Raw genomic sequence first — 26,078 nt, 5'->3', positions numbered from 1 at the left:
TAACACAGGAGCGCAAGAGCGGGGGAAGTTCAGACGGATGTATTGATGAATAAAGGATTCCTTCCTCTCCTGCCTCTATTCTCCTTCCAGGATGGGGTGAGATCGCTGGGCCACAGGCTGACAGGGAAAAACAGCTTATTTCCATATTAATGGGACTCAAGGGAGTGTGAAAGGTTTGTTCCAACTCTGCTCCAGTGCCACAGACAGTAATTATTTTCCCAGGGATAAGACAAAATCATCCACTAAACATCTGATCATAGAATCATTGAATTGCTTGGTTGGAAAAGAGATCATCGAGTTAAATTGTCCCTGTCCACTCCTAACCCAGATCCCTGAGCACCTCATCCACCCGTCTGTGAAACCCCTCCAGGGATGGGGACTCCACCACCTCCTGCACAGCCTCTGACAGGGCCCGAGAAGCCTTTCAGTGAAGAAAAATGGATCCAACCTGAACAGATCCCCCTGCAGAGCCTCCCTGCCCTCCAGCACGCCCACGCCAGGGACGTCGTCGCAGCGAATCCACACTGACAGATCCTTCTGAATTACAGCAGAGTTTATTTAATATTTTGTACAGCCAGCGTTGGTCGCCAGGAATAAGTTATAATCTTACATAAGTGAGTCCCCTCAAACCCACCCTTAAGGAATGTTCAACTTCCAGCATATCTAATTTAGAGGGAGATTATTTCTAGGGCAAGATGCAGTCTGAAGAATGGAAAACAGTGTTATTTTGTGAACTAAACTCCTCAGAACTTCTCAGGGTTTACTTGCATCTAATTGGATTCATGACCAAGCGCAGCAGCCAAACCTTTCAGAACCGCGCTGCATTTACATTCACCTCGGGACATGTTTGTTTCCTGACACTGGACAGGGTTTGTTTCCTTCTCTCCCTGCTCCCTGCCCCAGGGTTGAGCTATGCAGATACAAACAGTCCAGTACAATCAATGCTTGTAACAGGCTTTTCCAAAAGCTACTCATACGCCCACCTCACTTCATTTATTCGGTTGCTCTAAGCACCTCTGAAAACATCTTCATTTCTCACTGTGTATATTGTTTTGCTAACGCAGCCAAGCGCAACGGACCTCAACATTGCCTTTAAGCAATAAAACACCACATAAAGCAAATAAATACTTTAAAATCCTTTTCAACAGCAATCCCACACATGCTCTGTTCCAGTGCGGAATGTGGTTACCTCCCAGGTAAAAAAGCACTCCAAGGACAGCTTGTCGGCACCGGAGCAGGAGCCTCACCCACCCGCTCACATCGCTCTCCTCGGGTCATTCAAGTAACACCGGGGGAAAATGAGCAACAGCCTGAGAAGAATTCCTCTCCCTTCCATGCTCAGAGCATTGCAAGTGTCTGATATGACGCGATTCACATTCTCTAGCGCAAATAAAGCACAAAGAGCTTGCACAAACATTTCCTTCTCCCTCTCCGAAAAGCATGCCCAGCTCTGAAACAGTTCAGACAACGCTGGGAGACACCAGCCAACAACAAACCAGAGGCAAGAGCCAGCCGCGGGGCTAACGGACCAACAGAGGCCCCTCTGGGGCTCCCTGCAGCCCCCCCAACCTTTGAGGAAAGCGGTTTCACCACAAAGCCCCTCCTCACCGCACCCCACGACTTCCTGGCCTGCGTACCCTGACACCGGGGGGTTGCATGTGGTGTTGAGAAAACTGGTGCCAGCGGAAAGCCCCAACGCTGAACCTGATCCAGAATCCCCATCAGAGGGCTGGAGAGAGTTTTATTCATCCTGACTGAAAACAGGCAGGTAAATACTTGGGTACTGCTGGATTTTGTTTAATTAAGAATGGTTCAGCAAGGTCTTAAAGCCATTTAAGCTGAAAACAAGGCCTGGATTCCGAAAGGGAATGCTCCTTCCTTGTTACTTTGAAACATTTCGCAACAATGATCAGAAAGTGTAAGAAAGCCTTAGAAGTTTGTGTTTCTGAGGTGGGAAGGACGATGCGCTCACCACGGCGCTGCCCTTCCTTTCCCAAAGGGTCTGCAAATTCTGGCAAAATGAAACTCAAGGGGAAAACATTTGCATTTCCTACAGAGAACAAAACTGTGGCTACAGCGATGGAGGCTTTCATGGACAATGACCCAGTGTCGCACTGTGCTCCACACAAGTGTCCTGAAACACTTTACGACACATGAGATGTACAGACACAAATGCGAGACCGGTCCGCTGTGCATTTTCTGATGCCACGCCATGGGTTTTTTTCCCTTTAAGAAATGATGTCCCAGTTAGAATAAAGCAAACCCTTTCTTTTAAGCTGTTCTTTTCAACGTGTTCTGTATATACAACCCTTAAAATACACTTAAAAATAGCTGCACATGTTTTGTATCGTTACACCAGAGAAGAGCAGTCCAGACAGACCAAGCTTCTCCGTGTGTTAAAAACTGTAAAGAAAGCTGCGGCAGACGCGCGCTCCTCTGGCGCCCACGCCGGCCCAAAGGAAGGAAGGGAAGGAACAAGCAGGTTTAAAACAGGAGTCTTTCACAAAACACGCTACATACAAATCTCAGGGTAATTTCCTCAAGCAGTTTTATATCAAATCCTTTCTTAAATATTTGAGGTCACGCACTGCCACCTTAGCAATGAAATCTGTTGCAACATGCATGTGTCAGCTTCCCACTCAACCAACTGCAGCCCTGAGGATTTTTCTGGCCTGGTAGAAAGAGGAAATGTAACAGAATTCCTGAAGTCTGGCTGGTGCTCCGCTTCAAAACCCCACACGATTCTCTTGGTGGTTCTTGGTCAAACAGCCACGCTTCGTTGTTTTCCCTCTAATACTCGTTTCCCTCTAACCAACATGCAGATTTCTCCTCCCAAGCATCCACATCTCGCTCGATGTCCCAACGGAAAGATCCATGTCATCCATCCAGAGGTTTTCCCAGGTAGACCAAAGTCACTTCTGTGTTACCGTACACGGCAGACACTGCTGGGTACAGGCAAACTTTCGGCAGTCCTCTGAAGGCAACTCCCAGGAACTCGTAGCCCCTCTCAAACGCTAACGTTTTGTCTTCCATGTCCAGGATCACTCGAATCCTTTCACCTATCTGGAAAGAGACAGAAGGGGGGGAATTAAAAATAAATACATACAAAGAGTCAGCGTATCAAAACGGAGACACAAAATAACGTATAAAGCAGGTAATTTTAAAGCAAGGCTTCCCTGTTTCTAATGATCCCTTTACTCATGAATCCCCCCTGGAGGTGTTCAAGGCCAGGTTGGATGGGGCTTGGAGCAGCCTGGTCCAGTGGGAGGTGTCCCTGCCCATGACAGAGGGTTGGAACCAGATGGGCTTCGAGGCCCTTTGTAACCCAAATCATTCCACGAGTCTATGATTCTACTTTTACAGCAGGGAATTCTCAATTTCACTCAAAGGCACTCAGATCCCAGAATCCGTTTCCAGCAGGCAGCCTGGATCCAACAACCCCCATGCCAACAAATGTATCCCCTCTCCTTGGAACCCTGCAACAGTGCCAGCAGTGAGCAGACTGCGTGCCGTGTGCTTCAGAACACAACAGAGCTCTGGTAACAGCCTTCAAGTGACCAGGACTCTGTGCTGAGCTGCCCCCGAGCAGTAACTGCTCTTGGGAACAGCAATTTTACAACAGTGAACTTGTTTTAGAAAGGCAAGTGCACAAAGAAAATACACCGGAATACACTGCTCCGCAGGGCTGTTACCAACAGAGGCATTCCCTCAGCAAGGCAGAGGAGATTCCAGGCAAAGCTTAGGCATCCAAAGCATGGAAAACCTTTGACAAATACACACACGAGTGACACCAACACCAAACGCAGGAAGAAGCTCGGATCTAGGCAGGCACGGTGCTCCCTGTGTTTATCCAGGATATGATTTAAGACACAACCCCAAGTCCCAAACACCCGCAGGAGGCACAGCAGGACGCCTTCCGTGCAGCCTTCCAATTCTTCGCCAGCCCCAACGGACTTCCCTTCTCACCAACACTCACATGTGATTCCTTGAAGTCTGCGCAGATCGCTGCGCGTAATAAACAACAAAACACCCCGAAGGATCCCTGATCTGAGCTCTTGCCAGCTTTTATAGAGACGGCAGCAACTGCATTCACCCGAGAGTGCCCATGCAAGCCAGAGACTCTCGGCTTCAAAACCCTTCCTCCTGCCACTGCGGAAAGGCCTGGACAAGGACAGCAGGGAGCAACCACAAAGGATTGAGACTGGAAAGCGCTGACTCAATTTGCACACTTGGGGAATGTGCAGATGGAGAGAGAGAGAGTTGAATCTCTTTAATTACATTAATTTTATATATTATTGCAAAAATGGCAGGTGTAGCCTTTAGGCAGAATTAGGTGCTCGGTGCTGAACTCGTCTGTGAAGTTTAGGGGTACCAGACACAAATTACCACATAGATCTTCACCACAACCAAAACATGAGCCCACACTCGGACAAGGCCACAGCACTGTGAGATAGAAATGAGAACGCACAGAGCCGAGGCTGTAACGCGAGGAAATTCAGCAGCCACGACACAGTTGTGCAAGCAGCCAGAACAACAAGGATAAACACTTCCATGAGAACGAAAAGGTGGAGTGGCACTTGCTCTATAATAACGTGAAGTTATCTGCACATCTGTCACGGTTCAGCCCCAGCCCAGCCAGTTTCAGCAGATAAAACTGAACAGTTGGGCTCCCAATTCCCTTCCCTCCTCAGGAAAAGGGGAAAGGGAAGCGACAAGAAAAGACTTGTAGGTTAGAAAATAAAACTACAGCTTTAATGAAATAATAATGATGAAAACAATAAAACATATACATACAAATCTGTGAACTCACGCTCCCTCCCCTCGATGCCTCTGTCCCCACTGGTGCTGCAGAGCAGACGGGAGGGAAAGGGTCCGAGGCGAGGAGGGAGCTGGATTCAGGAACACATGGATCTGGGATCAGGGCAAACAGACAGGCGAGGTCCTCTCTGGACATCGGCCATTGGAGAATAGAGCAAGACCCCCATGATCCCTCAGTTTTATCCCAGTTTGCGGACCCCTCTCCTGTCCGCCCCTCCCTGCAGGTGCCGCCCTTTCCCACGCCCTTCCCTCGCGGCTCCCCCAGCTCCAGGATGGCCTGGGTTTCTGCAGGAATAAGGACAAGCGCTGGCCTTTCTGCATCCCAGTGCCCCGTGCGATCACTGCGAGAGGCAAACACTGTCTGAAAGACACGCAGGTGACTCTCAGACAGTGAAGTTACTCAGAGGAGACTGAGCTGAAGTCAGAAACTGATTCTCCTTTATCTGAAACCACAACAACATCACATCGCAGCATCCCAGCCAAGGGATGTCAACTATGGGAACGCTGCCAGAGAGCAAACACGCCACACTCGGCGCTGCTGCAGGTTTCTGCAGGAAGACTCCAACCGAAGCACTAACTCGGCTTGTGCTGCTGTACAACAAAGGAGCAAAACACCACAGGCTGCCCGGCTTGGGGCAAGTCCTTACTTCAGAAGACCATAACAGTCTTTATAGCTTTCATTTCCAACAGCACCCACAGCAGGTGCTTCACACTCGATATCGGAGATACAAGCGTGGAAAGAACAGAGGGTCAGGTGCAGGGAACAACACACGTGGGTGCAGTCTGAGGAAGCTCACGGAGGTGGTTGAGCCACTGTCCACAGAGGGGTTTAACAGACAAGTAGATGTTGTACTTGGGACATGGGTTGGTGGTAGACTTGGCAGGGCTGGGTCAATGGCTGGACTCAATTTACAGGTCTTTTCCATCAAAACCATTCTACGATTCTAAGCAGTAAATTAAGGAGGAAAGGCCTCACAAGGCAGAAAGAACCATCTCTCCTCTGCAAGGAAGGCAGAGAGACCCTTAGGCGGTCATTTAGGACCAATTCAGCACACAGCCAGGACACGCAGGGGAAGAGGTTCCCAACAGGCAGCTGCTGTCAGACACGGTGGCGCTTCCAGCCCACACCGAACCCCACTCACCTGGTATTTGGGCGCATTATTGCACTGGGGGAAGCTGCCGTTCACCTCCCCGTTATGCAGCAAGTTATTGTCCACCAGGTTCCAGCCCCAACTCTGGTCGTCGCTCCCCAGCAGGGCCACGTAGCCCTGGCACTGCATGGCCGCCCGCTTCGTGGCGATGCCGATGACGGCCACGGTGCCCAGTGGGCCCTCCCACCACACCTCCCAAGCGTGGCGGCCCTCGCTGAAGCCGATCTTGGTCCGCGCCCCGTCCGTGCTCTGGGCAATGGGGTTACGGTGCAGCGTGAAGCCGTTCTTCTTGATGTAGACATTCCGTGAGCAGTCATTGGTGCTGAAGGCGTGGTGGAAGGCACGGACCTGGGAGAGAAGGGCAGCAGGAGATAAAATCCTGTCACGTTTTTCAGACACCCACCCTTGGCTTCCAATAGTGAGTGGGCTGAGCAGCTGGCGGTGCCCCTGAGGGGCTGGGGGGGCTGCTTGCGGGGTGCCCCCGAGGGGCTGGGAGGCTGAGGAGGTGTCCTGGGGCACTGGGGGACAGCTGACGGGATCTCCGAGAGGCTGGGAGCTGCTGAGCAGATGAGGGGATGTCCTGGAGGCTATGGGGGGGTCCCCTAGGAGCAGGGCACTGCAGAGGGGGTGTCCCTGAGGTGCTAGGGCTCTGCCGGGGTGGGGGTTGCTGAGTGGCTGTAGGGCGGGGTGTCAAAGGGTCTGGGGGTGTCCCCGAGGGTCTGGGGTGGCTGCTGAGGGGCAGGGATGGCTGCTGAGGGGATGTCCCTGAGGGTTTGGAGATGTTCCCGAGAGTCTGCGGGGGGTCCCTGAAGGTCTGGGGAGCTGCTGAGGGCCTGGGGGTGCCCCTGAGGACCTGGGGCGGCTGCTGAGGGATGTCCTTGAGGGTCTGGGGTGTCCCCGAGGGTGTGCTGGGGGTGTCCCGGGCCCACCTTGCCCTTGTAGGTGGGCACGTTGCAGAGGATGTCGGTGCGCAGCGCCTCCTCGGCCAGGCAGCGGGCGGCCAGGCTGCGCCACACCTCGCTGTTCTCGTCGCCGTGCAGGACGCGGTGCCAGAGCTTGCAGACGAGCGCGCAGCTCCGCAGCTCCCGCAGCTCCAGGTACGAGAACACCAGCTCCAGCACCCGCCCCGGCAGCCGCCACCCCGGGCCGCCCGCCGCCGCCGCCCCGCCGCCGGGGCCCGCCGCCATCGCTCCCCGAGCCCCCGGCCCTCACGGCGAGGCGGCGGGGCCCCCGAGCCCGGCCCTCACGGCGAGGCGGCGGCCACCATCGCACCACGGCGCCTGCGCGGAGGGACACGGCGGAAGGGGGGGGCGGAGGCCGCACGGAGGAAGATGGGGCGGAGGGAGATGGCCGGAGGGGGCGGGCCGGAGGGACACAGTGCCGGGGGCGGGAGGGGAAGGTGTGAGGCGGCACCGAGGGGAGGGCGGAGGGGGCGGGGCGGAAGGAGACGGCTCGGCGAGGGGGGGAGACGGGGCTGAGGGGGCGGGGCGGAGGGGTACGGCGCGGAGAGATGGGGCGGGAGGGAGGTAGCGCGCATGCGTAGGGGCACAGCGTGGCATCAGGCGAGCAGAGCGCATGCGCGGGGGGCGGAAGTGGTGCTGCTGGGGACGAGGGAGTGCGCGTGCGCAGTGAGGCGGGGCGCGAGGGAGGTGGTGCGCATGCTCGAGGGACGCAGTTTGGGTGGAGGCGGAAGTGACGTTGCGGAGTGCGGAAGCGGAAGTGGCCTGGCGCAGGGAGGTGAGGGCGGGGGTGGCGGTGGCGGGGCTGCCCCGCGGTGGGTAGGGCGGGCAGCCCCGGCTGCAGTGCGGTTAATCGGCGGAGTGAGCGAATTCCAGACGCTCCCTAGGCCAGGATCGGCACAAACTGCGTAGAATCACGGAATCATTAAGGTTGGGAAAGATCTTTTAGCAGCAGCCGGTGCATAGGAAGCCAGGGCAAACCCCGACATGGTAAAAACGCCAAAACGAGCCCCTTCTCGGCCAATAATTCCCCAAAACCAGAGGCAGGGGGACCCGGCGGGTACAAACTTGCAGCCCGAGCGACCGGCGAGGAGCCCGGCCCCGTCTGCAAGTGTTCAATCAACTGGCGTTTTCCCGACGGGATGAGTGAATTCTGGCTGTTCACAGGCCAGGATGAGCAAGAACCGCATACAATCACTGAAGCATTACGGTTGGAAAAGATCTTTGAGATCATCAGGTCCAGCTGATCACGTAGGAAAGTCAGTGCAAACCCTGACATGGGGTCATCCCTATGAGGCCACACCTTGAATCCTGGGTTCAGTTTTGGGGCCCACCAAGGACCTTCAGAGGCTGGAGCACATCCAGAGAACGGAGCTGGGGAAGGGGCTGGAGAACAAGGGTTCTGGGAGAGGCTGAGGGCCCTGGGGCTGTTTAGCCTGGAGAAGAGGAGGCTGAAGGGAGACCTCATCGCTCTCTACAGCTCTCAGGAAGGAGGGTGTGGTGAGGTGGGTGCTGGGCTCTGCTCCCCAGTGACAGGACATAGGATGAGAAGAAATGGCCTCAAATTGCACCAGGGGAAGTTTAGATTGGATATTGGGAAAAATTCCTTTCCTGACAGAGTGGTGAAGCCCTGGCAGAGGGTGCCCAGGGCAGGGGTGGAGTCTCCATCCCTAGAGAGATTAAAACAGCTGTAGAGGGATTCAAAAAGCTGTAGAGGTGGCACTTTGGGCCGTGGATTAGCAGGCAGTGGGAGGGCTGGGCTTATGGTTGGACCAGGTGAGCTGAGAGGGCTTTTCTGGCCTCAGTGATTCCATGATTCTATGAACTACCTATTTTAAACTGGTAACACTTCTTTTGAAAAGATGCCGCTGTTTATAGCTAAGTGTTTCCCAGTCAGCAGAGAGCAGCTGCCACGCTGGGGACATCGATTACATGTGTGCAACAGTTTAAAAGTTACTCACACGAATGTATGCTTTTAAATCACAATTGAGGCAGTCACTTCCAGCGTTAACCAGTCTATCCCACTCTCACCAGCACAGGTTTCTTGCTCCAATTATTGCGAGGCTGCTTTCCAAACTGATGTAGACATGTATGACCCAGCACCTCGGCAGCTGGATGAACAGCAGCTGTTCACGTGTGTTCCAACCCAGGCAGGAACATTGTGACTTCTCCTTAGACAAGCTTTACCAGTTTGCCGTCTTCTTTTCCAGTACCTCCCGGTAGGAACCGTGCCTGTCTTGTTTCGGGCGTGCCGTGTCCCTGTGCGCTGAGGAAGCGGCTCTCAGCTAGGCAGCCACATCGGATCAGTGGATCTCCTCCATACGCTGCAGAGACACATATTCCACGCCGTCCTGGCTGATGGTCGTGCTGTTTGAGACAAGGTTTCAGTTGGGTGCTGATCTGTAGAGGTGCCTCTTTTAATCAGGCACCGGAGTTTCCAGTAGTTCGCATTACAGTCAACAGGACGGTCTTGTGGTTTCACGAAGATTTCTGCTGCAAGATTTCTGCTTTCACCAGCTCCTCTCAGGATTGTTTTTGTTTGTTTCAGAGGTGTGAAGTTTGCCTTTTGGAACATGGCAGTCAAATGGACTGGTGGACATTCGTCCTCTGTATTGTGCCTAAACGTAAACATGGAGGGGCTGGTGGCTTCTGGTGCAGAGCAAGGTGAGCTCACGCTCTGGGATGGAGGAGGCACCCCAGTGGGGCAGCACCAGTTCCCCGAGGCAGACGACGTGACTTCCCTGGTGTTCTCTCCCTGCCATCCCACCAGGCTCTACGCCTCCCACGGAGAAATCATCAGTTTGCTGGATGTCCGATCCCTCAAGGAGCCCGTTGAACGCTTCCATGTGAATGAGGAGGAGATCAATTGCCTCTCTGTGAATGAGACCAACAGTTTCTTGGCAGCGGCAGATGACTCGGGGACTATAAAGGTTATAGACTTGGAAAACAAGAAAGTCATCCGGTCCTTGAGACACTCAAACATCTGCTCCTCTGTTGTCTTTCGACCTCAGAGGCCTCAGAGCCTTGTTTCCTGCGGACTGGACATGCAGGTGATTTGCATACGAGTAGATGGTTATTAGAGAAGCAAAAGGGTGACTCCCCACCTGCGTAACGAGGCACTAACAGACTTACTCAAACTTTCACTCACTTTCTGCACCTGCAGAAGAGCTCTGTTCCTTAACTGTTCCAAAGTGGCAGAGAAACTCAGTGTTGGGGCTGTTTACACCATTTTCTATTCAGCAGTTCCTCTCCCTATTATTATCTTCCTTAATATTTACAGTCTAAAAGTGAGGAGGGTGGGAGGAAACCAGAACATGGTGTAAAGCGCGCTTGTCCCCTGGGATCCAGCAAGGCCAGGACTTGTCCCTAGTGGTCAGTTGTGGCTGATTTTGGATAGGAAAATGCAAACTGCTTGGAGCAGACAGGATGCTAGCAAAAATATTTGACTAGAGACAGATAAATACCTTTCCAGGTGTAAGGACAAGCCATTTTTCTTATTTTTCCGTTGTTCTGCTAAGCCTTGTGGAAGCATTCTATGTTCTTTGCCTTTTACACTTCTCTGTCCTCATCAAGAGGAAACATTGTCTTTGCATGCTACTTGTGGAAGTGTTCTGGGAAAAAACATGTAAGGAATTAATGGAGTTTTGAGTCCCGTCGCCAAAGTTGGCTGCCCAGAATAGATGTTTTCAGTAATCCTTTCTCGTGATTGAGATGTAACCACATCACTGGTTTAGCCGAGACTGAAAACTGCCACTTCTATGCAGGTTTCTGTGGTTTTTGTGATATAGAATCACAGAATGGTTTGTGTTGAAAGGGATCTCAAAGCCCATCCAGTCCCACCCCTGCCATGGGCAGGGACACCTCCCACTGGATCAGGGGCTCCAAGCCCCATCCAACCTGGCCTGGAACCCCTCCGGGGATGGGGCAGCCACCGCTGCTTTGGGCACCCTGGGCCAGGGCCTCCCCACCCTCAGTGTGAAGAATTTCTTCCTAATGTCTTATCTAAATCTTTTCCCCCTCCAGTTTAAAGCCATTCCCCTCATCCTATCCCTGCACTCCTTGATCAAGAGCCCCTCCCCAGCTTTCCTGCACCTCTTTCAGTGCTGGAAGCTGCTCTAAGATCTGAAGGTCTGACTCTGCTGAGGGGGCAGGACAAGCGTTCGGGAATTGTGCCAAAAGGTTTCCCATATAAATTCAGGCACTCCTCTCTGCGCAGCTCACACTTGCTGCACTCCCGCACAGCCCTGGCTCTGCTAGGACCAGAGTTGTGGTTGTGTTTGTTTTTTTTTTTGCTGGTAGTGAAAGACTTGATTTTATTTTAAATGGAGGCCAAACAGATTATTGATTCATCCTTCTTTTCCCAGGTTATGCTGTGGAACCTGCAGAAGGCTCGCGCCATGTGGACCACCAACCTGCAGGAGTGGGAAACGGAGGCAGACAGCCCACAGTCAGCCGGCCAGTTCCTTAATCCACCACTTGCCCATTCCCTGTCTGTCGCATCGTGCGGCAACGTCTTTGGTTGCGGAGCTCAAGATGGTAAAGTCAGAATATTCAGAGTCACCGGTGCCAAGTTTGAACGGGAGCTGGAATTCCAGGGTCACAGCTTGGGAGTATCGCAGGTTCTCTTTCTGCCAGGAGCATACTGGCTGTTGACTGGAGGAAACGACGGGAAAGTTTTGCTTTGGGATGTCGGCAGTGACATTGGAAAGCAGATGAAAAGCCCAGCAAAATCTCTCCAGAGGAGGAAGGCCCAAGCACCTGCTTCCACCAGAAAAGATGGGAAACTTAACAAAGTGGCTTTGAATGAACCTGTTAGAATTTTACCAAGGCTGACCATTCAGCACGGAGAGAAGGTGAACTGGCTCTCCTGTGCAGAGATCAAAGGCTCCAGGAGAGTGTTAGTTGCTGATCAAAGCAGCTCTGTATCTGTGTATTCGTTGCCAGAACTTTAGGCACCGAGGTGGCAAATTCCGCTTCTCTGAGCATTTTAAATGAGTCCAGTTACACCTGCTGCCAGTGAACAGAGCAGCAGCCCCTGTCGCATCCTTCGGAAAATGGGATTGCTGGGTGTTCGGGCAGGAGCTCTTGGCTGGCGTCATGCTGCATTGCTGGTGTTCGCTGCAGTGGTTTGCGGGGCTGTGAGTTTGCATCTTGAATTTAACTGAAACGGGTTTTAATGCATTTGGGGATAATGTTAGTTCCTGCCTAAGCTGACGTAATTAAGGTTTGAGGAGGACATCCACACTAACGGTGACATCTCCGACGCTTGGTGAGGATGCTGAGTGGTATCAGAGATGCCACCGTGTTGAGAACGCTCACAGCGCTTTGCATCCTCTCCCCACTGAGCTGCGTCACAGCCAGCTGAAAGTGGCCATTGAGTGAATACCTTCGTCATTTGTCAGCAGCTGCATACAAGACTGGAGAAGCATCAGCTAAGGAGTAATCAAATTACTTCACTGGTTGCTGCTAATTAGTTTTTTTCACGCTGGAGTGAGTGAAAGAGCAGGGGAGAATGTTAACGTCTGTTTAACAGGTCAGCTGTCATATGCAGTGAGTTGTTTATACAGGGAAAAAGAACTACGCTTGTCTTAATAAATGCTTTCTCTCTGCTTCCTTGTACTCTATAGCGACAGGCTTCTGTGTCAAGAATGGTTCTGCGTCCCTGTCATGAGGGTACGAGAGGCCAAAGGCACGGTTATTCCTTCCCCAGAGACTTCCACTCTTTTCCCAAAGCCTTAGAAACACAACGAGCAGGACTTGGTGAGCTAGAAACATCTTGGGATTTGTGAGTTGAAAGTGGGAAGAACGTAACAAAGTGGGAACTCTGGATTGGGGCTGGACTCTTCTCCCAAGTGATGGGTGGAAATGGCCTCAAGTTGCACCAAGGCAGATTCAGATTGGACCCGAGCTGGGTGCAGGACCTTGCCCTTGGCCTTACCGCTGGAGACAGATGATCGGTGGGTGCGAGGCAGTGGCCCAGCAGCGAGGTTCTGTCTGGGATGTCCATGCCACGTGTGTGCACCCACGGTCTATATTTGGATGCAGGGTCTATAAAAAGCCTCCACACAAACAGCCACCCGCAGGAGCCAGATCCCTGTCCCTGGTGTCGCCGCCTGCTTGAGGAGAGTGGATCGAGTCCACTCAGGCTTTTATTTCTTCTTTTAGTTCGTCTTTTTGTGTTCTCCGGGAGAATGGCGAAGAGCAGCATCTCTCTGCACTCCCTGAATGAGACGCTGAACAGGTCACCAAGGGGTCGTGCTTGTGCTGTGTGAGGGACAGGGAAGGAAGGATGAGGGGCAGAGGGATGGGCATGCGAGAGGAGCCCAGACAGGGCAACAAACCTGCGCTCCCCTGGCAATGTCCGTGGACAATCCAATGGGAACTTGCACTGTGTGTATCTGGGAAAGGAGTGGGGCAGGAGCATGCTTCTCTTTCTCCTTTACTCACTGGGGAGGGAAGGGGGACAGAGCCACCAGCATCACCGTGGTGTGAACACCATTCTGGTCAGCATGGAGACTGCGAATCCAAGGGTTTGTGCAACTACTTTGCCAGCAAAGGTGCCTGTCGCTGTGTGAAGACTGTGCCGCTGGGTTGGGAAATTGGGGTTCGCACATTGCTCCCATCCTGTCCTAAATGGGAGATTTGAGATGAACTTCTGGACTTGGGACAAAGTCATAGGGTCTGGAGGGTTCAAAGATGGGAAATAACAAAAAAAAAAAAAAAAGACTGGAGAATGGCTCTTTCTGTTAAGTTTAAAGAAAGAAAATTACTGTAACTGAGCAATGGGCACAGAGGTGACACTGATTCACCTTCCATTTCCAGAGCCTGCTTGATTGACAGGGTCATTGGCTTCTGTAAAATAACCCAGCCTGAGCCGCCCCTGTTGGCACCCGTCCCCGCGTGCAGCTGCGGTGGCAGCACTGGTGCTGGGGGATGGTGTAACCAGCGGGCAGGCGGCGATCACGGGATGGTGTGTGTGCCATGAGCACGCTCGTCAGGAAGAGTGGAAAATGAGAAATTCTCCACCATTAGAGACAGACGAGGCCGTGTTCCCTGTCGATGGGCTTTCAGGAATGGCTTTTCATATCCTACTGTTAAAGGCACTATGGAAATGATATTGAGCACCAGCTGGCAGACACCATGAAATCATGGAATCACAGATGGTTTGAGTTGGAAGGGACCTCAAAGCCCATCCAGTGCCACCCCTGCCATGGGCAGGGACACCTCCCACTGGATCAGGGGCTCCAAGCCCCATCCAACCTGGCCTGGAACCCCTCCAGGGATGGGGCAGCCACCACTGCTCTGGGCACCCTGGGCCAGGGCCTCCCCACCCGCACAGCAAAACATTTCTCCCTAACATCTCATCTCAATCTCCCCTCTTTCAGCTCAAAACCGTTCCCCTCATCCCATCCCTGCCCTCCCTGATCCAAAGCCCCTCCCCAGCTTCCCTGCAGCCCCTTTCAGCACTGGAAGCTGCTCTAAGGTCTCCCCACAGTTTTCTCTTCTCCAGGCTGAACAACCCCAACTCTCTCAGCCTGTCCTCCCGACACTAAAAATAGAAACACAAATCACCTCAAAATGTATTCGAGGAAAACCCTGCACCGCTGCTGCTGGTGCCGATGGTTGAGACCCACAGACACACCCAAATACAAATCCTGCACCTGGATTTACAAGTTCTGAGACCTCTGCACCAGGGAAGGTTCAAAAAGGCCCAAAATATCCCCAAAAACCTGAATTTCTAGTGGTTTGTGCTCTTGCATAGCGCAGGTGGAGCCCCAGAGCCGGGTCTGGAGTTGCCCCCAGCACAGAGGAATTGTCTCTTGCTGTCCTGACGGAGCACCCTTGCTTTCCACCCCGCAGGGTGGAAGACCAGCTGCACAGCGTGGCTTCTCGTTTTGCCACGCTGGACTCCAGCCTGCAGAAGCTGGCGTGGAAGTTTGAGCTGCAGAGCCAGGTGCTGGAGGAGGAGAAGCGTCGGGAGGGCCCGTGGCCGGGGCTGCTGGCAGAGCGGTGAGCAGACAGCAGGGATGGTGGGGCCGGGGATGGCTGGAGCAGCGAGGAGCAGGGTGGACGCAGGCCGGCGGGCAGCTGTGCACTCCAGCCTGAGCAGACACCCTTCCAGTCAGGACGCAGGTCACTGTGGACAGAGCAACTCCGGGGAAAACTGGGTTCCTTTTGTTGTATGACTTGATTGTATTTCATAGAATCACAGAATGGTTTGGGTTGGAAGGGACCTCAAAGCCCATCCAGTCCCACCCCTGCCATGGGCAGGGACACCTCCCACTGGATCAGGGGCTCCAAGCCCCATCCAACCTGGCCTGGAACCCCTCCAGGGATGGGGCAGCCACCACTGCTCTGGGCACCCTGGGCCAGGGCCTTCCCACCCTCATAATAAAGAATTTCTTCCCACTTTCAATTTAAAGCCATTCCCCCTTGTCCTATCACTCCAGGCCCTTGGAAAAAAAGCCCCTCCTCAGCTTTCAGCACTGGAAGCTGCTCTGAGGTCTCCCTGAGGCTTCTCTTCTCCAGGCTGAACAACCCCAACTCTCTCAGCCTGTCCCCACAGTGGAGGTTCTCCAGCCCTCAGATCATCTCCATGGCTGCCTCTGGAGTCACTCCAACAGTTCCATATCCTCCCTGTGCTGAGCATTCCAGAACTGGACCCAGGGCTCCAGGTGGGTCTCTCAGAGCGAAGCAGAGGGGCAGAATCCCCTCCCTCCCTGCTGGTCCCACAGCTCTGGATGCAGCCCAGGACACGGGTGGTTTCTGGGCCGTGAGCGCACGTTGTCGGCTCCTGTTGAGCTCATCAGTCAGTACGCTTTAAAGTAGTGCTGCCTTGCAGGATGCTGGCAAGATGTAAACTGCCCTTTTTGATTAACTTCCGGGGCACCCGATGGCTGGATCGGAAGCCTCGAAACAGAGGAGTCTGTAACAAATAGTTTTTGAGAGATGTGGAGCCAATGGAAAGGGGTTGGGCTCATCAACAACACTAATTAGGGGATGAGACAACCTGGTTTGCAGGCCGTGTGTGGAGGCTTCAAAGGACGGTTCAGTTGGCCCTCAAGGATTGATCAAGAAACCCAAGACCCTCGAAGACCCCCACCTGAAATAACCAGGCATGGACTAAGGGGAGGAGGCATATAAAATTAGTTTTGGACGTGTAATTAATGCTAATGAGTAGACATGGTTTCCCGTAAGAAACGAGGAATCGCCCGAGGGTTTCAGCATGCACCGACAGCTTGGACTGAGACCCCATGCATCAATAAAAGAATGACGGCTTCTTGATAGAGAAATCAGTATGAAAGTGGGTTTGTGTTTTTTCCAAGTTTTAGTGACACCCGGCTAGCAGCATCTTTGGGAAATCAAACCAAATTGTACAGCTTGTGGAAAATTTATGTGGACGGGAAAGCAGCCGCCTTGCCTCCCCCGCAGCGGGGACGTGGAGCCCATAGGCGCAGGGTGGCCTCGGGCTGTGCAGGACGAGCTCCGCTCATGGCCATCGCCTGTTAAATAACAGCAGGGAATTCCCGTTGTGGCACGCAGGCTGGATTTAATCCATACACAGGTTGTCTGTGTGTCCTCGGAGCGGGTTTGTGAGCAACCCTCGTGTTCAGCGCTCAAGACTCTCCACGGAGACCCTCCGGCAGCCCTGGGGTTGGGATGCTCCGTTATCCGTGGGGCTGGAATGCTCCTGTGGGGAATGTGCCAGTATTCGTGGGGCTGGAACACCAATGGGAAATGCACTGGGATCCGTGGGGCTGGAACACCATTGGGAAACACTGGGATCCATGGGGCTGGAACACCAGTGGGAAATGCACTGGGATCCGTGGGGCTGCAACACCAGTGGGAAACACTGGGATCCATGGGGCTGGAACACCAGTGGGAAACACTGGGATCCGTGGGGCTGGAACACCAGTGGGAAACGCACTGGGATCCATGGGGCTGGAACCCTTCCGTGGCAAAGGCTCCGGTGGGGAATGCACCGGTGTTTCTGGGGCTGGAAGGCTCCGGTATCCCCGGGAGGCGGAAGAGCCGCTCCGTTCCCCTCTCCCGCCGCTTCCCGCTCCGTCTCTTCCGGCTGCAGGAGGAGGAGGAGGAGGAGGAGGAGGAGGAGCCTCGGCCTCGGAGGAGGCGGAGGAGCGGCGCGGGAGGCTCAGCACCGCCCCCGGGCGCGGAGCCCACCGAACTGCGGCCATTCCGTTCCTGCGCTCCCGCTCGGGGGGCTCTGACGGCGCGTTTTTCCCCTCCGGGCGCCCCTGTCCCGGGGATCCTGGTGGTGCCTGTGGGGTGTCCCTGTCCCCCCCCCCCCCCCGCGCCTTCGTGCCCTCCCGGCGCTTTTCTAGGGAGAAAAGTCGTTGTTTCTGTGGATCCGCCCCGGGACCCCCCCCGCGCCGGCGCCGCCTCCCGAGCCCGTAGGGACTGCGTTACGCTCCTCTAACCTGGAAAACGGTGGGTTTGCCCCTTTTTTGCTGTCTTTTTATTTGTTTTCTTCTCCGCTCGGTAGGGCCGAGCGGGAAGGCCCTGCGCGGGCCGAGCGACCGCGGGCGGCGGGAGCCGTGTGGGGGGAGAGGCGCCGAGCGCGGCCTTCGCTGCTGCCCGGGCAGCGGCTTCGTGTTCCCCACTTGAGAGAAAGGTCAGCAGAGAAAGAGCCTCTGCTCTGTAGGGACTGCAGACTCATGGCACGGGTTGGGTCAGAAGGGGCCTCAAAGCCCATCCATGGGCAGGGACACCTCCCACTGGATCAGGGGCTCCAAGCCCCATCCAACCTGGCCTGGAACCCCTCCAGGGATGGGGCAGCCACCACTGCTCTGGGCACCCTGGGCCAGGGCCTCCCCACCTGCACAGGAAAGCATTTCTCCTTAAGATCTCATCTCAATCTCCTCTTTTTCAGCTCAAAACCATTCCCCCTCATCCCATTGCTGCACTCCCTGATCCAGAGCCCCTCCCCAGCTTTCCTGGAGCCCCTTTCAGCACTGGAAGCTGCTCAAACATCTGCCCACAGCCTTCTCTTCTCCAGGCTGAACAACTGCAACTCTCAGCCTGTCCTCATAGCAGAGCTGCTCCAGCCCTCGGATCATCTCCATGGCCTCCTCTGGATTTGCTCCAGCAGATCCATGTCCTCCCTGTGCTGAGGACTCCAGAACCGAATGCAGGTGTTTTATTTCACCTTCAGAATATTCTGGAGCCAAGTCTGTTCCAGAAGCAGCTTTTGGAGGATGCGCAGCTTCTGAAAAATTGATAGAATGGAGGTTAAGGTCACGGTGGTGACAGATCCACCTGACTGTGAATTGTTACTAACGGGGGGTCTGTGCTGGCAGAACTCCCACCTTCTGTCCCTGCTCTCCTTTGCCACCTACTCACTATACCTGCAGTGTCTGTTGCAACTCACAGGAAGCTGCAATAGGAGAAGCTCCTACGGTTTCTCCATGGCTTCTGAAAATGCCCGTGTCTTCCTCTGAAAGCTGAGAATATCTCAGCTCATGAGCGAAAATAATAGCTTCAGCAGGCTTCTAAATCCACCAGTGCATTCATAAAGCAGCTGTAAACCTGAGCAGATTCTAGTTTCTTTCCTATTAATTTTTTGTGAAGTAAAATATGTGTTTCCTTTTGCTTTCAGGTCCTAGTGTTGTGCTGATCTCGCTCCCCTACCTCGAGTCAGCATGGCGAAGAAATCGCAGGCTCCACTTTCCTTGTCTGACTGCCTCTGCCAAATCTGCATGGAGATCTTTGTGGAGCCTGTGACCCTGCCTTGCAACCATACCCTCTGCAATTCCTGTTTCCAACTGACCGTTGAAAATGCCAGTCTTTGTTGCCCGTTTTGTCGGCGCCGAGTCTCCTCTTGGGCCCGGTACAATGCCCGTAGAAATACTCTCGTCAACTGGGAACTCTGGGAAAAGATCCAGAAGAATTACCCAAAGGAGTGTGAGCGTAGGATTAACGGGCAGGATCTGGAAGAGGAGAGTAAGTGAGATGTCATTTGTCCTGGGATGTCCCTGTGTTACCAAAGCAATTACAGTTGGTGGACTTTGGATGTTGTGAAATAAAAAACTGTGTTTGGGTGAGGAGGCCCTGGCCCAGGGTGCCCAGAGCAGTGGTGGCTGCCCCATCCCTGGAGGGGTTCCAGGCCAGGTTGGATGGGGCTTGGAGCCCCTGATCCAGTGGGAGGTGTCCCTGCCCATGGCAGAGGGTGGGACTGGGTTGCCTTTGAGGTCCCTTCCAACCCAAACCATTCTGGGATTCTAGACAGACTGTGTGACTGCTGGAAAATGGTGTTGGAGCACGCCTGGGAAGGGGCATCTGTGCCTTGTTCGTTTGTAGCACAGAGCACAGGTCACGTTGTCTGACTGCTTAAGTGGATCTTTGTCCTTGGGTTCTGCACAGAACGTGCTGTCGGGCTGCCTGTCCCTGCACAGGCAGAAATTTGTTACCAGTACTGCTTTAGCTGCCCGGTCTGTAAGTGAAGCATCTGCCTGTGCACGTGTTTGCCCCTGTCACATAAGTGAAGTGGTTAACTTTTTGTCAGCTCTTAGTTGCAGTTAATTAATTTGGGTAGAAATAACAGAGCTTCAGTCTCTGTGAGAATCTCTGAGCCTACAGTTGTGGTGTGGGAGTAAAGGAAGTGAAATGGATTATCTTCTCGCTGCTTTTCCTCCTTCTCCTTGTTTAGTCTGTGTCCCCCAGCCGAGGCACCAGCTGAGCAAGCCAGGGGAACTGAGACAGGAATACGAGGCAGAGATTAGCAAGGTGAGTCTAAAAATGCACTTAACAACATAAATGCTTTGTATCTTGGTATTTTAATTGTTCACACAAACAGCTGTGATGTTATTGAATGAAAAAGAAAGACACTTAAAAGGGCACGGCTGCTGCAGGCACATGCTGGTCACTCCTCATGCATGGATTCAATTTTTATCCTTTAAGAAAGAGGAGAGACTTCCTGTTTGACATGTTTGAGTCCAGTGTTCAGTTCTGGAGTGCTCAGCACAGAAGGCTCTGTTGGAGCGAGTCCAGAGGAGGTTGCCCACGGAAGTGGTAGCCACCCCATCCCTGGAGGTATCCAAGGCCAGGTTGGATGGGGCTTGGAGCAGCCTGGTCCAATGGGAGGTGTCCCAGCCTGTGGCAGGGGATGGGACTGGATAGGCTCTGAGGTCCCTCCCAACCTGAACCATTCTGGGATTCCATGATTGACCACGAGTGAGCATCTGCTGTGAGGAACGCAGATATGATGTTCTTGGCCTGCTGTGTTGGGCTCTGTATGTGTTTGATTCTTCCATCTCTAGAGAGGTGTGTAGTTAAATGCTGGGTTTGAGGTGTCAGAGAGTCCTTGTAAACGGAATTGTTCACATTGAAGAAACGTCAGCTGTGAGAGGCTCTGGTGTGAAGTGTGCTCCTGCAGTAGCAACCTTGGGAAAAACCTGTTTTAGGTGGAGGCAGAAAGGCGAGCGCACGAGCAAGAGGAGAACAAGGCAAGCGAAGAGTACATCCAACGCCTTCTGGCAGAAGAGGAGGAGGAGAACAGGCTGGCAGAAGAGAGACGGCGGGAAATGGAGAAGCAGCTGAAGGAAGACGAGGAGTTCGCATGGCAGCTGAGTAACAGCCTGGTGAGTTGAGATCAAGGTGGGCAGTAGAAGGCATTGGCTGAGTGCAGCCACTTGCACTGCTCAGAGCAAAAGTTAAGATTTTGACTAATGTAAAGTTTATTTTCGCTGTAGTTGGAAGCTGCGGTCACCCCCTAGTACTTCAGATCCTGGATTGAGCATTGTTTTTTGAAGAACCAGTAGGAGGGTGGAATACCCCAAACATTTTAACTATAGCTTATGAACTTGAAATGTGGCAGATGTGGACGTGCTTTAAAACTTCAGATACTGTGTTCAGTTTTGGTCCCCTCACTCCGAGAAGGACATTGAGGGGCTGGAGCGTGTCCAGAGAAGGGAACGGAGCTGGGGAAGGGGCTGGAGAACAGGGGTTATGAGAGGCGGCTGAGGGACCTGGGGCTGTTCACCCTGGAGGAGACTGAGGGGAGACCTCATTGCTGTCTGCAACTGCCTGAAAGGAGGGTGTGGTGAGGTGGGTGCTGAGCTCTGCTCCCAAGTGACAAATGATAGGATGAGAGGAAATGGCCTCAAGCTGACCCAGGGCAGGATCAGGTTGACTATCAGGAAACTTTTCTTCATGGAGAAGTTTCTCAGGCCCTGGCAGAGGCTGCCCAGGAGATGGAGGAGTCCCCATCCCTGGAGGCGTTTGGAGGAGTTTAACAGACAGGTGGATGAGGTGCTCAGGGATCTGATTTAGTAGTGGACAGGCACAGTTAGAGTCGATGATCTCAAAGGTCTTTTCCAACCAAGCGATTCCACGATTCTATGAAAACATTGGCTTTGTTCTGAGGATTCCTTTTCATGATGATTTTTAAAAAAGGGTTCTTTGGAAGCAAGTGTTGCCTATAACCTGTACTGAACAGAGGGAACACACGATGCAAGTTTAGCTTGTGATTCGGGGTTTTTTATTCGATTGATTTGGTTTGGGGTATTCTATCGTTTGTTTTGGGGTTTTGGTTTGTTGTTTTTCCTACCTGACAATAGTCCTAATGATGACACTTGTGTACTTACTGAAGCAAAACCTCTACCCCTTAATGCCAGCAGAGTCCTTCTCCAATTTTTTCTCCAGTTTGCATTGCATTTTTATTTTATTCAATGCTATTTTTCTTTGTTGCAAAAGAATGAGGATTCCAGGGCACACGTGCTCAGCAGCCCGTCCCCAGCCGGCAGTCTCTTTGCTGATACATCCCCGACTCATTTGTGCAAGATGAGAAACAAATCAAACAGCTCTGGAGACATTCAAAAGTAAGGGATTGAAGTTTCTCTTCTTTAATTATTGGTCTGTCTTGGGGGGTGCTGTCCCTCTGCTCTGTTTGCTTCCTTGGAATCCTGTAGTCCAACTTCTCTGGGGCAAATGTAAACTGTTAAGTGTTAGAACATCTCCTTGCAGGATAATATGGAGGAAAAGGAGGTGCTTATCCTTCTCTTGCTATTTTCATGTATCAGATTGAACCTGAAGATCTTGATTAGCACAAAGGACTGACTATTCAAGTAAAACAAAGTTTATAAAGCTATTTTTTCCCCCCCTTTAAGGTATCTGTCTCCAAAGGTTCTTCATAGACCAGGATCGGCACCGTTCTCTGGAAGAGCAGAAAGAGGAAGGCGTGACTCTGGCCTGGTGGTAACTGGAATCATTTTGTTATAGATCTCAGTGTTTGTAGCTACACGTTATTTTCCCCTTGTCCATAGGATTGCCACCCCTGTGTGTTCCCCTTGCGCATCAGCACCGGGCAGTTTATTTTGCCCTTCTTGAACTACCTTCCGTATTCGCATTGCCCCGAAGTGGAGTGGGAACAAACCGCGCTTGGCAGCCCGCGCACACGCACCTGCAGCTTGCTTTGGTAGTTGCCTTGCAAGTACCTTACCTGAGTGTCTTCAGCGAGCTCTGGGCTGCAAACGACACTCTATAAAACCACAGTGATGGTTCTGGAGCTCCTTGGAGCAGGGCGCACTCCATTTTTCATCATTCCATGTGTCTGTCTGCCTGAGCTTCCCTGTCAGGCTTCAAAAGAAGATGAGCAGGGTAATATCCTGATTTGAGTCCTTGCTAAGAGGAGAACACCATGGTTGTGTTTTCAGGCCTTTAGCAAAGCTTCTGTCGGGTGTTTTAGTTAATTTCATTATTATTAAACATTACTTCTTTGTTTTAAAAGAGAGGAATTGAAGTTAATATCCCAGAATAATGAGCAGTGCAGCTATAAGAAGTGAGATTGGCATTTTATCTGTACCTGTTGCCTTTCGATAAATTCACTTTATTAGCAGTCCCTCCCTTTTCAGGAGACCAACGGCAATGAGGGCAGCAGTTCTGCATGGCAAAATGAGCAAGAGGAAATGCCAACGCTGTCTCCCCAACTGACCAGTGTGAATAAAGATTCCAGTGCTAAGGATTCGTTTCTGGAATCATGCATGAACTATTTCAGTGCCTCGACCTCAGGGGAAACTGCTGCTGGTGAGCAGGAAAAAACAGTGGGACCAAATTGTCTAGGAGATGAAATTCCAGATGGACTTCGTGAAATTGCAAAAGGGGAAGGGTCTGGAACGATTGTTCATGGTTCCAAAGGAGAAGATGATGGAATCAAGTCAGACAGTGGCAGTGTAACACATGTAGAAAGCGTAAACAATGACATCTCTGCTGAAACTTGTGCCTGTATTCGGTCGGCAACAAATTCCGTGATGTCTGACAGCAAGAGTGCAATGTGGGATATTGCACCGGTGGCTGGAACCTTGGATGAGGAGAGACCAGAGACACTGCTCAACTCTAAGGAGACTCCAAAAAGAAAGTCACTGGAGCCACCAGCTGAAGCAGTAGTGGACTTGTGTGTACTTGACAAGAGGAGAAGAACTCTTCCAGAAGGTTCTGAGGACCAAGGGGAGCAGATAAATGATGTGAACTTGGAAATGCAGAGAGCCTTTGAGCAAGTGTTCTATGAGAGGCACGTGCAGGAGGAGCAGGACCGTCTTCTGGCTCTGCAGCTGCAAAAAGAGATTGATAGGGAGGAAAGGACGCTGAATCGACAGAAGGGCTCTCCAGACGAGTACCTGCTTCGTGCCAAAGCACCTCAGGCTGTGAAAGACTCCTCTGCTAGAAAGGGGAGTTCTAAGATGGCAAAAAACTCAAAGGGACCAAAAAAACAGGCTGAAACAAATCACCGCAAGAGCTGGAAAGGTTCTTGTGATGAAAACTGGCAGCCTCCTACCAGAGTCCGAACCAAATCGCCCGGCAGCAAGGGTGGAAAGGTTTTGAATTGTGTGGTCAATACCAGCGACTCAAACGATATTTGTTCACTCCCTAAGAACAAGCAAAAGACAATCCTTCAGATGTTTCAAAGCTCTGTTACGGAGTAGTTCAACACCACTGCAGACGCACAGTGGGAGAAGAATAAAATCTGTGGTCATGCTTTCTCTCATGTTACAAAGCTTTCTGGGAACTGTTTTAAAGTTGTGTTGGGGGATGATGCTTTGAGTCATGAAGTTTTGCGTTCTGAGAAGGTTTAATACCGTTTGCCCCCAGACTTGGAGAAATTTTAATTGGTCTGTTCTTGTTTTCTAACACTTGTGTTTCCATAATTTTGAATACTGTTAGCATTTAAAACCGAAAATAACTGATGGTCTTATCCAAAACGAGCATTTTGTGCCTTTTATGGAAAGGATGCGCATTCCACAGAGGAAAAGATCAAAAATGAGTCTGAAGCTTTATTTGGCACAGCAACGTTCTGTCAGCGTAAACCTCAATCGCAGGCCTCTGTTTCATTGTGAAATTGCATTGTTTGACCGGCAGTTAACGAGTGTAACTGGGCAGCCAGTCTTGCAGCCACTTTTTCCCTTTCCAACACTAACCCCTTTCTTGGACAGAGAGGAGAAACCCCAGGCCCTTCTCCCACTGCCAAAGCCACAGCTCTTCCCGAGATGCCCATGACTGTGGGTTGTATTTACCTCTGATCCCAGAGGTCACATCTGCAGATCTGACTGTCTGTAGAAAAAAGATCCCTTTGTTTATTTTTTGCTATTGTTCTGCACCTTTATTCTTGTACAAGGATGTTACCTGTCTTTAGTGCTGTTTATTTTCCTACTCGGACTGGCTCGAGTCTGATTAAAGACCCATAATATTAAAAAAAAAAACAGTCTGGAAGACATCTGGGATGGAGAAATGTAAAGCAGGAGGGAGGGGAAACAACTGAAAATGGGAGTTTAATGATAATTAAGTGTCGCGTGACTGCCGTGCCTGGCCGTAACTGTGTTCCCACCTGTTTTTAGAGGGATTACCTGGTGCTATCTCTGGTTGGGTTTAAAACTAATGATCATTCTGATTTGGACATGGGGGGAAACCGGGACCTGGAGGAAGTTGAGGCTGGCATTGACCCACAGAGGAAGAGGTGACCCACAGAGTATGTGTTCCTAGACTGGTTTATCCCTTGCCATTACGAAGCCAGTGTTTGGCCTTTCTTTGCTCGTAATGAGGTGCTGAAGCATGTGCGATCATGGCAAAGGCTCTAAATGTACCCTTTTTTTTAACCTTCTGCATAGACTTTAACTTGGTTCTGGGAAGTTTGTAACAAAATACATCAGGCAGAGGCTTCTGTTATTTTGAGTTTAAAAAAAACTGAAACGTTGAAAGAGTGAACAGCACAGGGAGCCCAACTGGGATCAGTTTTTCTTTGCCTACATCTCTGGAATGGTGGGGTTCTCCTAAATAAAAGATCTGAGCTGCTGCTTGAGAAGGTCACAGCAGGTGACCGTTTGCAAACCACTCACTCGTCCTCTTGCTGCCTTCCTTCAGCGTTGGGCTGTTCAGTCTTTGTCTTTGTTTGGGCTGGTTTCTGTCTTACCCATGAGGTCAAACATCATCCTTCATTAATTAAGTGGTCTTTACGGCAGAGGTATTGACTGGTTCAATGCCAGTGACACTCAGCCTTTCTAGTCCTGAGTTACGCTCTCCATTTTCCTAAGATCTCTTCTAAATCTCCTGTCAGCTTATAACTGTCCTGCCTTGTCATAAACCTGCACTCCTTGACGGAGAGCCTCTCTCAGTGCTGGAAGGACACCTCCAAGCACCCTTTCCAGTGCTTTAACAGCTTTAATGAAACAATAATAATGTCTCTGTTGGACATCGGCCCTCAGAGAAGAGGGCTTGACATTGTTATCTCTCAGTTTTATCCCGAGGGTGACTTTGGGTGGGAATAATGTTTGTGGTGAGGTGTCACGGTTTAGCTCTGGCCTGGCCTATTTCAGCAGCTAAAACTGAGGAGCTGGGCTCTCAATTCCCTTCCCTCTGCTGGGGAAAGGGAAATGAGAGGAAAAAGACTTGCAGGTTGGAAACTAAACTAAAACAGCTTTAATGGAAGAAGAAGAATAATAATACTGAAAATAGTAAGAAGGTAATAAAATATATCCAAATCTATGGACTCACGCACCCTCCCCTCGATGCCTCTGTTCCCACCGGTGCTGCAGAGCGGACAGGAGGGAAAGGGTCCGAGGTGAGGAGGGAGCTGGGCTCAGGAACACACGGATCTGGGATCAGGGCAGACAGACAGACGAGGTCCTCACTGGACATCGGCCAT

General features: G+C 52.0%; 3 protein-coding genes across 10 annotated transcripts; 2 read left to right on the top strand and 1 right to left on the bottom strand.

Moving 5' to 3' along the window:
* Positions 1–535: 535 nt before the first annotated feature.
* On the bottom strand, positions 536–7,261 carry FBXO45 (F-box protein 45). Its single transcript, XM_009567764.2, has 3 exons — positions 6,899–7,261; positions 5,961–6,317; positions 536–3,063 (listed from the first exon to the last, which is right to left on the bottom strand). Exons 1-3 carry the CDS (start codon positions 7,154–7,156, stop codon positions 2,878–2,880), a joined length of 801 nt encoding a protein of 266 aa, XP_009566059.2. The 5' UTR covers positions 7,157–7,261; the 3' UTR covers positions 536–2,877.
* A 359-nt stretch (positions 7,262–7,620) lies between these two features.
* Positions 7,621–16,207, top strand: WDR53 (WD repeat domain 53). 7 transcript variants are annotated; one of them, XM_054075010.1, is made up of 6 exons: positions 7,625–7,706; positions 9,477–9,592; positions 9,699–9,978; positions 11,293–13,169; positions 14,789–14,938; positions 15,950–16,207. In XM_054075010.1, the coding sequence occupies exons 2-4, from the start codon at positions 9,513–9,515 to the stop codon at positions 11,878–11,880; spliced, it is 948 nt and encodes a 315-aa protein (XP_053930985.1). In that variant the 5' UTR covers positions 7,625–7,706; positions 9,477–9,512; the 3' UTR covers positions 11,881–13,169; positions 14,789–14,938; positions 15,950–16,207. The 7 variants fall into 7 exon arrangements, with proteins under 7 accessions (XP_053930982.1, XP_053930985.1, XP_053930983.1 ...); XM_054075009.1 differs by lacking the exon at positions 7,625–7,706 and adding an exon at positions 7,725–7,858; XM_054075007.1 differs by having other exon boundaries at positions 7,621–7,706; positions 9,477–9,978; positions 15,950–16,204.
* Positions 16,208–17,049: 842 nt separating this feature from the next.
* RNF168 (ring finger protein 168) lies at positions 17,050–25,628 on the top strand. 2 transcript variants are annotated; one of them, XM_054074987.1, is made up of 7 exons: positions 17,050–17,377; positions 18,546–18,889; positions 19,596–19,672; positions 20,350–20,526; positions 21,641–21,765; positions 22,054–22,141; positions 22,783–25,628. In XM_054074987.1, exons 2-7 carry the CDS (start codon positions 18,589–18,591, stop codon positions 23,863–23,865), a joined length of 1,851 nt encoding a protein of 616 aa, XP_053930962.1. In that variant the 5' UTR covers positions 17,050–17,377; positions 18,546–18,588; the 3' UTR covers positions 23,866–25,628. The 2 variants fall into 2 exon arrangements, with proteins under 2 accessions (XP_053930962.1, XP_053930963.1); XM_054074988.1 differs by having other exon boundaries at positions 22,798–25,623.
* Positions 25,629–26,078: the final 450 nt, after the last annotated feature.

Source organism: Cuculus canorus, chromosome 9 (assembly GCF_017976375.1).
Source record: "Cuculus canorus isolate bCucCan1 chromosome 9, bCucCan1.pri, whole genome shotgun sequence".
Classification (NCBI taxonomy): Eukaryota; Metazoa; Chordata; class Aves; order Cuculiformes; family Cuculidae; genus Cuculus; species Cuculus canorus.
The sequence above is the reverse complement of the archived record's forward strand: the minus strand, read 5'-3'. Positions and strand labels throughout refer to the sequence as shown.

Bases quoted from the DNA above. Each gene is read 5' to 3' on its own strand.
- FBXO45 (XM_009567764.2), bottom strand. From the start codon at position 7,156: ATGGCGGCGGGCCCCGGCGGCGGGGCGGCGGCGGCGGGCGGCCCGGGG. The intron at 6,318-6,898 runs GTGGGCCCGGGA...CTTCTCTCCCAG, and splicing joins TGCCCACCTACAAGGGCAAG to GTCCGTGCCTTCCACCACGC. The intron at 3,064-5,960 runs GTGAGTGGGGTT...GTCTCTTTCCAG, and splicing joins ATAATGCGCCCAAATACCAG to ATAGGTGAAAGGATTCGAGT.
- WDR53 (XM_054075008.1), top strand. From the start codon at position 9,502: ATGGCAGTCAAATGGACTGGTGGACATTCGTCCTCTGTATTGTGCCTA. The intron at 9,979-11,292 runs GTGATTTGCATA...TTCTTTTCCCAG, and splicing joins CCTGCGGACTGGACATGCAG to GTTATGCTGTGGAACCTGCA.
- RNF168 (XM_054074987.1), top strand. From the start codon at position 18,589: ATGGCGAAGAAATCGCAGGCTCCACTTTCCTTGTCTGACTGCCTCTGC. The intron at 19,673-20,349 runs GTGAGTCTAAAA...AACCTGTTTTAG, and splicing joins ACGAGGCAGAGATTAGCAAG to GTGGAGGCAGAAAGGCGAGC. The intron at 21,766-22,053 runs GTAAGGGATTGA...CCCCCCTTTAAG, and splicing joins AGCTCTGGAGACATTCAAAA to GTATCTGTCTCCAAAGGTTC.